Source organism: Alosa sapidissima, chromosome 9 (assembly GCF_018492685.1).
Source record: "Alosa sapidissima isolate fAloSap1 chromosome 9, fAloSap1.pri, whole genome shotgun sequence".
NCBI classification, from domain to species: domain Eukaryota; kingdom Metazoa; phylum Chordata; class Actinopteri; order Clupeiformes; family Clupeidae; genus Alosa; species Alosa sapidissima.
In genome coordinates, this window is record NC_055965.1 from 14,945,051 (window position 1) to 14,957,225 (window position 12,175).

At 45.1% G+C, this 12,175-nt stretch overlaps 1 protein-coding gene across 3 annotated transcripts; it reads left to right on the forward strand.

The window, feature by feature from the left end:
• The first annotated feature begins 7,240 nt into the window (after positions 1–7,240).
• LOC121718329 lies at positions 7,241–12,173 on the forward strand. Of its 3 annotated transcripts, none has more exons than XR_006033908.1 (4): positions 7,241–7,856; positions 8,129–8,686; positions 11,379–11,750; positions 12,033–12,072. XR_006033908.1 is itself a non-coding variant. In XM_042103349.1 (4 exons), the coding sequence occupies exons 1-3, from the start codon at positions 7,773–7,775 to the stop codon at positions 11,532–11,534; spliced, it is 804 nt and encodes a 267-aa protein (XP_041959283.1). In that variant the 5' UTR covers positions 7,241–7,772; the 3' UTR covers positions 11,535–11,762; positions 12,033–12,173. The 3 variants fall into 3 exon arrangements, 2 of the variants coding, with proteins under 2 accessions (XP_041959283.1, XP_041959282.1); XM_042103349.1 differs by having other exon boundaries at positions 11,373–11,762; positions 12,033–12,173; XM_042103348.1 differs by having other exon boundaries at positions 11,373–11,750.
• Positions 12,174–12,175: the final 2 nt, after the last annotated feature.

Here is a 12,175-nt window from a genome sequence, read left to right on the forward strand (position 1 = left end):
GTTGCTTCATCGCTAATCTCTGCCTATCGGAGCCAGTCACGCTCACGCTGTTGCAGCCTTCAATTCACGATAGCCTACTGCCGGGTCGCCGTCCTCGCGCAACTCTGTTGCAGGCCCATGTTGTTTTCGACAACAATTTCTCAAGCTTCAGCGTCTGGTTGGTAAGGTTATCGTGCTCTCTTCCCAAGCTCCTCGAGCTGGGCTACACTCTACCCACTGTCATGCAACCTGCTTGCCAACGATATTCGGCGGGCAGCAAACAAACTGACTTGTCTGACACGGTTTAACTTTCACTTAAGCCTCCTTACATAATTCCTGCTGATTTTATAATCCTTGCGATTTGTGCTGTAAATTGCTGGCCTGCACCACGCTGCCGTTGAACCCAACCCTGTATTAAGACCGGTTTAATTGATGTTGTACACTCACTGTGGTTATCTCGATGTCTACCTTGGTTGAGCGTCGTCAAACCAGTTGTCTTTTTGTGTAGCCTCTTAATTTGCCTCGCTGCTCGTTGGGCTGCATAGGCTTTAGGCTAAGCTACTCGTCTGCTGGACCTTCGGTTCAGGTATCACTCCTTGTGCATGGCTGCGGGAAGCCAGTTCATCGTTGCATTCGTTTAATCATCTGGGATTGCGTCCCATACCTTCAGGTAGGAAGTCTACACGGCCTTCCTCGGGTGATTCTCTGCATGCACTTGCCGTTGCTCAAACTACTCAGCTACCGCTGATCTGTCATGTCCCAGGTATGCCGTGACGTCCCCGACGTTCTCGGCTATCTGGGTTGTCAATTTTGGGGGGTCTTACACCAAAGCTCGAACCAAAATGACGGCACGCCGGCCCATGGTCATCAATTGCCAGTATGTCACACAGGCTATTATCTAGGCAATAATAGGTGTTTTCTTTTCAATGCCCGTATTATGTCAGTGTTCACGAGCTGACACCACAGTGTGGGCTCATGCCCACATGGTTGAGCTTTTAATTAAGAAGCTGTGTCATTTGTGTATGTAACGTATCCTTCTAGCGTCTTTTGTATGTTTAAAATGTCTTTTCTGATTCCGTATCGTGTATTGGGTTCCTAGGAATTCTATGGCAGGCCTCACTTTGCTCACTGCCCACCAGTGGGTCGCTTCAGCACTCCATATATTGGTTTTAATGGTTACCGGCTGTTCATGATAATGTCGGCAATTTTACATTTTGCTAGTTGTGGTTTAAATGGTGGCCTACGCTGGAAGTTCGTTGATCACGACTACCGTTGGCTGGTTGTTTTACCGATGACGATGCTACATGTCGCCTGTCTAACCACTCCTTCCTTCTCGCAGGTCAAACGGAGCGGTCCATCATCACTGGCAGACTCAAGTCTCCTTCAGGCCAACGCCGCGCCCTTCATGCACTCTCTTTAGACACAACGGGTCTCTGCGTATCCACGTGATTTCAGCCCATCTAGTCATGCCATCAGTCACATTGATTGCTGACTCGAATTGCCGTTTTAGCAGGATCCTCTGCAAATGTGTGCTCTAATTTCCATTCTCCTATTTTGCCTTGGCTGTTTTGTTTTTGGCAGATATGCTCACCCGAAGTGATCGCGCCAGGGAGGACGTGCAAGTTCCTTTTACATTCTCCTCTCAATCTTTAATTGCTAACCCCTGCAGGTGCATCATGCCTCCCCTCTTCCGTTGAGGGGATGCAGTTCGTCAATGGAGAAGCAGTTCCACATATCACACTAACATCTACTTTCTTACAGGGATGGCAGTGCCGGTTCACAGAATCACGCAATCGTGTGGATCATGTTTCCAGTTCATACTGGAGGGGGGTCATCCCTCAGTCTTCACAAATCTCCCGAAGGCCAGCGCTTTCGAGGATATCTCCTCTTGTAGCACATCTTAAAACTAGCCTTCCTAATCCCAGCACTTATCACCTGTCTAGAACTGACTCTTGACTGTGTAAAACCGGCACTCACTGATGCACTTTTCGTTATTGTGCTCTACCTTGTAAATTGTTTTTAATTGCACTGGCATTGTGGGAGAATTGTTTTAGCTTTAACCTGTTTGCCGTCACGTTGGTCTAGGTTGCCCTAGACGCTGGTTGCCCAGTTTGGTCCAGGTGGCCCTGGATGCCGGTTGCCCGGCCGTCATGTCTGTCTGGGTTGCCCTGGACGCTGGTTGCCCAGCTCATGGTTCAGGATACCGCCATACGGTCAATGTTAACTGCCGGATTCCAGACTTCGACGCAATTGGATGACACTACGTCTGTCATCTGTTTAGATCGCCTCTGGCCCGCTATATCAGCTACACATATATTGGTTCCCCGCGATGCAAGGGGCAAAAGTTACGTGCATCATACTCCTTGCCAGACTCGAGTCTCTCCCTGAGCAAACGCTTCCGTGAGAACTCTGGATTCCCAGGGTACATTGTCAGTCGCTTGGATTAAAAATGTCCTGGCCACATGGAATGTCACGTGAATGCACACCCCTCCACTCACTCAGGGGCCAGTGCTTGGCGCATGACTAATATAATTTCTGCATCCAGTTGGGCGATATGTATTGCTTATTCTCTCCTCATTGCTACCTTTACTCATTGTCTCTCCAGCAGCCAGTTCTAAACTGTACTATCCTGCCACAGTGGTGCAGCTGGTATAGCAAGCTCGCGTTAAGTCATTCTCAGAGCTCCTCTGCACTCTGAGATGCATAAGCACCATGGTGGTACCCCAGCACTCATCTGTTCGTTGTCTCGTCATATTTCAGTTACATATGTTTCTTCCTCCTGTCACATACAGGCATGAATTGTCCTGAAGTCCTTTGTCTACGTCGCAAGGTCATGCTTCCCTCGCATTACTGATGCTGCTCATCTTATTTTTGGGGGCTTTCCAAGAGCAGGTGCTAAGGTGTAGCTCACACGCATCCATCTTGGCCTTGGGTCTGCAGCTCAATGCATTCATCTCACTCTAGCCGCTGCAGGTGAGCTATCGAACCAGAACACACATCTGGCTTCACAAGCACTAGTCTTCTACAAAACTAGTCATAATGCTTATCTATCCTAAATATTAAACCACATGACTTCGATGCGAATATACTCAAGCACCCATATCAACTAACTCATTGCTCTGGTCCCAAGCATCTGCAACCACAGGCTCTCTTCCCCTGCATTGATCCTGAGTACATCATGTTTAACCTTTTAACCCTAACCATGTTTTGCTTCCCTGGTCCCCGTTCACTACCTTAAACTACGGCTCACACTTTACCTGATTTTCAGCAGCCATCTAGCTAACGTGCTGCTTAAATGTAACCTCTCTTCAAAGAGGTTCACTTCTCACTCATTCCGCATCGGCGCAGCCAAGACTGCCAGCCAAAAAGGGCTATCCACGTCATCCATCAGGATGCATCAAACTAACTCCTCTTGACATTTTCGATGCTCAGAAGTTGCTCTCCCATGTTAACTCAGGTACCTCTTTTACCTTCACAAATCCTGGTGGCGGTGGTTAAATTCTGGCATTCGCCTTGCACTAATCACTGAAACATATTGGGGCCCAGCATGCCGGTAGCTTGTGGTGATTTAGTCTCAGCCATGGGCATGTTGCCCTTTTCACTGGTTGCCCAGCTCGTTCGACGCTTATGGTTCAGGTCACTTCTCGCCGGTCGCCCGGCTCGTGATGCACGTCTAGGTTGCCCTAGACACTGGTTGCCCAGTTTGGTCCAGGTTGCCCTGGATGCCGGTCACCCGGCCATCACATCGGTCTAGGTTGCCCTATACGCTGGTTGACCAGCTCACTGTCCAGGTTGCCTTGGACGCCGGTTGCCCGGCTCATGACGCTCGTCTAGGTTGCCCTAGACGCTGGTTGCCCAGTTTGGTCCAGGTGGCCCTGGATGCCGGTTGCCCGGCCGTCATGTCTGTCTAGGTTGCCCTAGACGCTGGTTGCCCAGCTCATGGTTCAGGTCGCGTCGTACGCCGGTTGCCCGGCTCGTGACGCTCGTCTAGGTTGCCCTAGACGCTGGTTGCCCAGCTAATGGTCCAGGTTGCCTTGGACGCCGGTAGCCCGGCACGTCTCGTGGTCTAGGTTGCCCTAGACGCTGGTTGCCCAGCTCGCATAAGCACTAAAGTCCAGGTTGCTCTGGATGCCGGTGGCCTGGCTCGTCACGATGTACTAGCTTGCTAGTCACTGGGCGCCCAGATCGTGAAGTGCTTATGGTCCAGGTTGCCCTGGACACCGGTTGCCCGGCCGCCGCATTGGTCTAGGTTGCCCTAGACGCTGGTTGCCCAGCTCGTCAAGCTTCTAAATCCCACTAAAGCGAAAGCATGCTGCGGGCCCCACTACAACCCTAGGTTTATGGTTAACACCTAGCTACTTTAAAATTCTGTCGGGGTTGCCTTGGACGCCGGTTGCCCGGCTCATGACGCTCGTCTAGGTTGCCCTAGACGCTGGTTGCCCACGTTGGCACAACGTCTTCACCCCGGCCCAGTCATGCTGTTTAATTCATCTTGTATGTATACTAATGTCTCTGCTCCTCTCAGAACCAGATTACTGAGTCACCGCCCTGGCGGGCATCACTCATCCTTTTGGGGGTAGGCTCCCCTGCCTTCATCCATCGGCAGGAGACGAGATCCTCTCATCGCTGGACGGATCCGAGACGGGGCCTACGCCAAAGACTGTTACCTATTCAGGACTATCATGCTTGCATCCAAGCCGTTCCTTTACTAATTAAATTGTTAACTGATTCTATTCTGTCTACTGAGTCTTTCTGGTAGAAATGATAGCTTCAGCGAAAGTTCTACTAGGAAGACTCGTAGTGTAGCTTACTCCTCCCATGCTTACACGGAGCCAATCTTAGCGTTGCCTACTTTCGGGAAAGCCCTGCAATCTGATCATTCACTCATTCAATCAGCGCTAGCCTATAGGAATTCAGTGGGCTCTTTAAATATGTACCACCTAACACTGCTTCTGCTTCTCAGTACGCTGACTTTGACGTCCCCTCCAGCCACCTCTGCCAGCAGTCCACGTCCATCGGGCACGGTCTGCCTACCACATCTTCCTTCAGCCACCGCCACCAGTTGGTCCCCGTCTCGTCGTGGGGGTAGGCTCCCCGCCCCTGCCTTCATCCATCGGCAGGAGACGAGATCCTCTCATCGCTGGACGGATCCGAGACGGGGCCTACGCCAAAGACTGTTACCTATTCAGGACTCGATCATGCTTGCATCCAAGCCGTTCCTTTACTAATTAAATTGTTAACTGATTCTATTCTGTCTACTGAGTCTTTCTGGTAGAACTGGGTAGGAACTGCTGAACAGAAACAAAACAAACTTTTACAACGAACTACAATTAGCATACCAGCAGCTGGTAGGTAACGTTAGCAGACTTGGAAACTTTATGCTAATTAAATATGCTTCGTGGCTAACGTTTGTCAACTAGCTAACACAGTCGAAGTAGTCTCTTCACAACACGTAACTTACGATAATAATCATGCCAAACAACATCTTATTAAATCATTCAGGGTAGCCTCATAAATGTAAATGTAATGTAATGTAATTATAGCCATGTAACTTACTGGGTGGTTCTTGGTGGTAACATTAACTTGGATTCACTAACTGAATAATGTGTTAACATTAGCTAGCTAACGTTAGCACTGCTTAACTTATGTTTGTCAGCCTAATGTTAGGCTAATGGTAATGTTAGCGTTATCAAGCTCATCTGACATAAACGCACGTTTTGTAGGCTATTATCGGTATTATGTTTAAAACAACTCCATAATATTTGGTGGTCATGGTTTCCGAGTGTGTTGCACTAATAATTTGTCTCCTGGTGGATTTTTATGTCTGTCAATATCATTCACTGGTAATGGTTCATGCAAGTCTTGATATAAAGTTCTGTAGGCCAACAGTGATTAAAATGCACTCTTTTTTTCTTTGATTGACAGGGCTGACCCTCAAAACGGACTTTGTAATCGGCCTGCCTTCATGGAAGTATCACATGCATTTTATACTAGGCTATCTATTCAAAAATAAAGAAAACTATCAAATAAATAATATAAACTATAAAATAAATAATTGTGTCGAACTGTTTTATTTCATTGCATGGCTTTTGATGGCCATTTAATATAGACTGTTTATATCAGGCCTAAAGCTGTTAACAGAAGGTGTGACTTTAAAGTAAGTAAATACAAACTTTGAGTTATTAAAAGTTTGTACAAAGAGTATTTTAAAAATCAACCAGTAGTTTTTGGGATTTGTTTACATAACCCAAACATTATGTAACTTTAACTAAACAGTTGTGTCAACATAACCCAACATATTGGTTAAATTTCAACCCAGTTGTTGGGTTAAATTTAGTAACTCAATTTGCTTGGTTAAGATAACCCAATGCTGTGTTGGACCCCATTTTACTCAGCGGCTGGGTTGAAAACAACCCAGTTTGGGTTGAAAAGGGTTGTTTTCAACCCAGCATTTTTTAGAGTGCAATGCAAGTAGAATGCTCCATTGACTTGAATGGGATTTCCGAAAGTTCTAGCGGTCATTATTTCTTGGGAAAGGACCTCTGAAAACAAGAATGACCGCTGTCAATGGCAACGGAGCTTGCGCTTGGAATTTCATTCAAAAGTGAAAGCAGACGGTTGATCAGCTGTGTTCTAAAGAATGTTTGATTCAAGTTCAGCGTGTGTTGCGAACTATTTGTTTCTCAGCAAAAGCCACGACGAAACGGTAACAAATAAGTGTAAAGAGACATATGATGGAGTTTATTTTTTCGTTTTGGCAAGTAGCCGTATAATAAGCGGGATAATGTATAGAACGCCGGTCATTATGGGAAAATAAGTCCCTTCAGGGCGAAACAAGACCCCTCCGCTGGCGCTGTCGGGACTTATTTTCCCCATAATGACCGGCGTTCTATACATTATCCCTTACTTGTTGGGAGATCAGTTATGATCAAAGATTCTAGCGCGCGCGTAATTTTGCCACTTCGAACGTTAGAAGCTGGCACAATTTAACTGCGATAATTCACTATGGCAGGTTTTCTGACAACCCATATTCAAATGACTGCATTTAGACAGATAATACAGATATCGTTAGACAAGTGGAAACCTTCGTCTTTACATAACTCCAGAAAATGACATGTTTAACAATTCAATTGGGCAAATAAATTGACACTGCCTGAAATTATCGTGCCCTGGCTGCTTTGTTCATTCACTCGTTATGGTAGCAGCTATGGATATGGCAGCAACGAGATAACAGGTAGGCTAACTTACCTTCAAACATTAAACAGGTTAATATTGTATCAATACTATTATAATAAAGTGACTACGTGAGTAGCGTAGCGTTACGTTTCTGAATTTGTCATTATTAATTGCAATTTACAACGAAACCATGGTTAACTGACGTGAAATTAGCCTTGACACACTAGTCACTGCTAGCCAACTCCAAACTTGTTCTCAAGCCTAATACTGTCTTAACAAAAAAAAAAAAAAAAAACATAAACGTGCGATTTTACGTACAAGGCTATCCCCATATATCGAGAAGGCGCAGCGAACCCCACAGGGTCTGTTTTCCGATAATTTCCACTCAGAGACACCTGTTCCTCCATTGATTTATCGCTCGATTGTTGCCATTAGCAAAGCAATATGGCGGCGCCGTTTACATGCGTTTTGGAGTTCAATGCGGCATCTACGGATGAAGACTACATAAGGTTGCATTTACTGATGTTTATTGGTTAGTTTATGTCTTGTAATTATAGACAAAGGCAGTTTGTGACCTCTAGGCTTATGGAACTCGACTCCATGCCCAAAACCAGGAGATGAAACACATAATGCAGCAACTCCTGAGGGAAAACTTGGAGCGGATGCAGTACACCGGCTCCAGGACCTGTTTCCCAGCATGTGTGAGTTCCCTATAAAATCTAGTAGTAGTACAATATAGCCTAAGCTACTACCGGTATGTAAATTTAATAGGCCATATTCCCTGGGGCCAATACCAAAACGGCTTTGGCTCAATCTAGCTGTTAATCAATTATAGAAATCATACCATGGGCTACTTATAGTAACTTTCGTGTTAGGTTCATATACTGAACTGTGTGTGTGTATTTGTGGGAATTTGTGGTGATGGGTGCAGGTGGTGGCCATGTTTGACATGTTTCCTCCTCCCTGTTTACAGTGTCATCATCAGCTGCTTCACCCACATCTCCATCCTCATCTTGTGCCTGTGACACTGCCAGACCACAATCCCACAATGCTCTGCGGCTCTCTGCAGCCGCACAGAGCCGGAGTAGTGTCTGATCAGCATGAGCTGTTGCCCCCTATCACCCCTGCACACGCCCAGCAGCAGCAGTCTTCTGGCTCATTCCCCTCCTTGCCTGCGCTTGCCCAGGGCCAGGCCCCGGTCCAGCTGTTGCTAGGTGACAGACGGCTCTCTGCAATTCCGCAAGGAGGTGCTCCGCATTCCCTAAGCAGGAAGAATTTGACAGGCCTTGATCACGCTCACCCACTGATGCCACTCCATCACAATAGAGCCCCGAGTGGCGTTGCCAATGGCAGCATGGCACCTACTCCACCTGTCATCACCAAGGCAACGGGCAAAAGTCATAACAACGAGCCGAAGAAGATCAAGACCAGGTGCTGTATTAAAACTGTTCAAGATGTTGGCCTGAAAACCAGCAGTCAACAGGACAACATAAACAGTGGCCAAAACCATGACAACGGTTGTCAACCCCAGGTAAAGCCTGAAAACAATTATGCCAAGGAATTCATTGCACTAATCGATACTTTCTCCCTAACACAGCATGTACAGGGGCCAACACACTCTCTCGGCCATACCCTCGACCTTGTTATCACAAAGGGTCTCGATGTCTCTACAGCTGTTAAAGACCTGGCCTTATCTGATCATTTTTGCGTGTTCTTTGATGTGTCTATGTCCCCACACACTCAAAACACAGCTATGATGGTAAAAAGGAGAATCATAAATGATCAGACAAGTGCTCTCTTTGAGCTCTCACTTTCACTAAAGTCAAGTCAACTGTCAGACTCTGAAGACTTATTTGATCACTTTAATGCAAAAATGGCAAACATTATGGATGACATTGCTCCATTACAATTCAAGAAAGTTAAGGACAAACAGAAAGCACCATGGAGGCAAAATCCAGCAGTTAAACTTCTAAAAAGAGAGTGTAGGAAGACTGAAAGAAAATGGCGTAAATACAAACTTCAGATCCACTATGAAATCCATAAAGAGATGCTCCGCACATATAACTCTGAAATATGCAAAGCAAGACAGTCTTTCTTTTCTAACATTATCAATAGAAGTTCAAATAACACTCGTATTCTATTTTCAACTGTTGATAAGTTAACAAATCCCCCCTCACAATTAGCGCCTGAACTTCTCTCAACTAATAAATGCAATGAGTTTTCATCTTTTTTTAAAGGTAAAATTGACAAAATCAGACTCAACATATCTGCTCAATTACAAATTCAACAACCTGAACTTCCAGCAACAAACAGAGGGAAACTAAACTTGATGTCAGAGTTCAGCTTGATAGACTACGAAACACTTGAAAAAACGGTACAGAATCTCAGCCCTTCCACATGTGTCTTAGACACTCTGCCTACCAATTTCTTCAAAACTGTTTTTCACCTCATAGCGGCGGATGTCCTTCAAATTGTAAATGTATCATTGCTGTCTGGCACTTTTCCTAAGTCACTGAAAACAGCTGTTGTAAAGCCACTTCTCAAGAAGAATAACCTGGATGCCTCCATGCTAAACAATTACAGGCCCATATCCAATCTACCTTTTATTGGCAAAATTATTGAAAAAGTAGTCTTTAATCAATTAACCACCTTCCTAACATCAAATGGGTATTTTGATTACTTTCAGTCTGGTTTTCGGGCAAATCACAGCACTGAAACAGCTCTCATTAAAGTTTCCAATGACATACGCCTCAACACAGATTCAGGTAAAACATCAGTCCTAGTGCTACTGGACCTTAGTGCAGCATTTGACACTGTTGATCACAATATTTTACTACACAGACTAGAACACTGGGTTGGATTTACAGGCATAGTTATCAGCTGGCTAAAATCATATCTACAAGAAAGGAGCTTCTTTGTTGCCATCGGAAACTGTACCTCAACACCAACGTCCTTGACCTGTGGTGTTCCCCAGGGGTCGATCTTGGGGCCACTATTATTCAACCTCTATATGCTCCCACTTGGACAAATCATTCAAAATAATTTGATTTCATATCATAGCTATGCAGATGACACACAAATTTACTTAGCTCTATCACCAAACAACTATGGTCCTCTTGAATCTATGTGTCAGTGTATAGAACAAATCAACACCTGGATGTCTCAAAATTTTCTTCAGCTGAACAAAGAAAAAACTGAAGTAATTATATTTGGTAAAAATGAGGAAAGACTTAGGGTTGCCACTCTCCTTGACACAAAAGGGTTGAAGGCAAAGGATACTGTTAAAAACCTTGGTGTATTAATTGACAGTGATCTAAATTTCAACAGCCACATGAAAGCGATAACTAAATCAGCTTTTTACCACCTCAAAAATATTGTCAAACTCAGAGGGCTGATGTCAAAACATGACTTAGAAAAACTCATTCATGCATTTATCTCCAGCAGGGTTGATTACTGCAATGGACTGTTCACAGGCCTTCCTAAAAAGACTATTAAACAGCTTCAGGTGATACAAAATGCAGCAGCTAGGACTCTAACAAAAACTAAAAGAACTGACCACATTACTCCAATTCTTAAGTCCTTGCACTGGCTTCCAGTAAGTCACAGAATTGACTTTAAAGCACTATTGCTTGTTTATAAATCAGTAAATGGAGCAGGACCTAAATACTTGTCAGACATGCTTCAGCAGTACACACCTTCTCGTCCTCTCAGGTCCCAGGTGAAAAACCTGCTAGTAAAACCTACAGTTAGAACTAAACATGGTGAAGCAGCTTTTAGCTGCTATGCGGCTCAGCTGTGGAACCAACTTTCGGATGACATTAAAAAGGCCCCAACTGTAGCCAGTTTTAAATCTAGACTTAAGACCAAACTGTTCTCAGACGCTTTCTGCTAACTGTGCCGAGTTACAAATTCTGAATCTGCCTCGATAATTATTCTACTTTGTCTTTTATTACTTTTTTTACTACTTTTGCCTTTGTTTTTGCTTACTAATTATTCTTTATTTTTAAATGATTTTACCTTGTGTTTTATGTTTTGTTTTTATTATGATCTTTATCTTTTAACTATTCTTTGACTATATTGCCCTTCTATGCTTTTATTTGTTATTATCGTTTGGTTTTGTTTATGTAAAGCACATTGAATGACCTCTGTGTATGAAATGTGCTATATAAATAAACTTGACTTGACTTGACTTGACTTGACTAAAGCATACAATGCAGTCAAAGCAGGAGCAGGATATGGGGTGTGTGCTGGAACCCCTAAACATCTACCAGATCCCTGAGAACCTCTGGAGGCCCTGCATGTTGCTGAGGAGATCAGACTCACCAGTCTCCGCTGTAACAGTGTCCTCAGTGGCAATGCCAGTGCTTCAGACCGCGTAGGCAGTTCTACGAGCAGCCTCAGCCCTGTGGACCTGAGGACCCCGTCCGCACTGCACGCTCTGCCCTTCCTCAACACCCCCACTCCACCCATTGCCTCTGCTGTCCCTGTCCCTCCAGAGACAGCCAAACACCAGGCAACCAATCAGAGACGGTTCGTCAGTAGACTGCCACGCCTCAAGAAGACAGCTTCACTTAGTGTGGCCACTGCTGTGACAGGTGAGCAGTGAGGTCAGTAAAGTTAGATACATATCCCTAACCCCCTCTTACACATACACATTTACTCACAGACACTGATCGTATTGTATGATATAGTTTTGGTTGCAACACAAGAATAGGATCTACAAATCAAACTTAATTACGCATGAGTGCAGGCCCAAGGAGCACATCCAGACCATCTCATACAGTCGTGACAACTTAACATTACTCAAACATCAGTCCATAGCATAATTTACCATGGCAGTGTAGAGAGACAAACAGATTTGACCTTTGACCTCCCAGAGCTGTGGAGTGTCTGGCAGGGAAGGAGGAAGTGAGGGAGTGTAAGGAGGTGAAGAAGAGAGTGATAGTGGAGAAGCAAACAAGCAACACCCAGCAGATCAGGGAGCTCCCTGAGCTGGCCAAACTGCCCCGTGTCCTGGCCC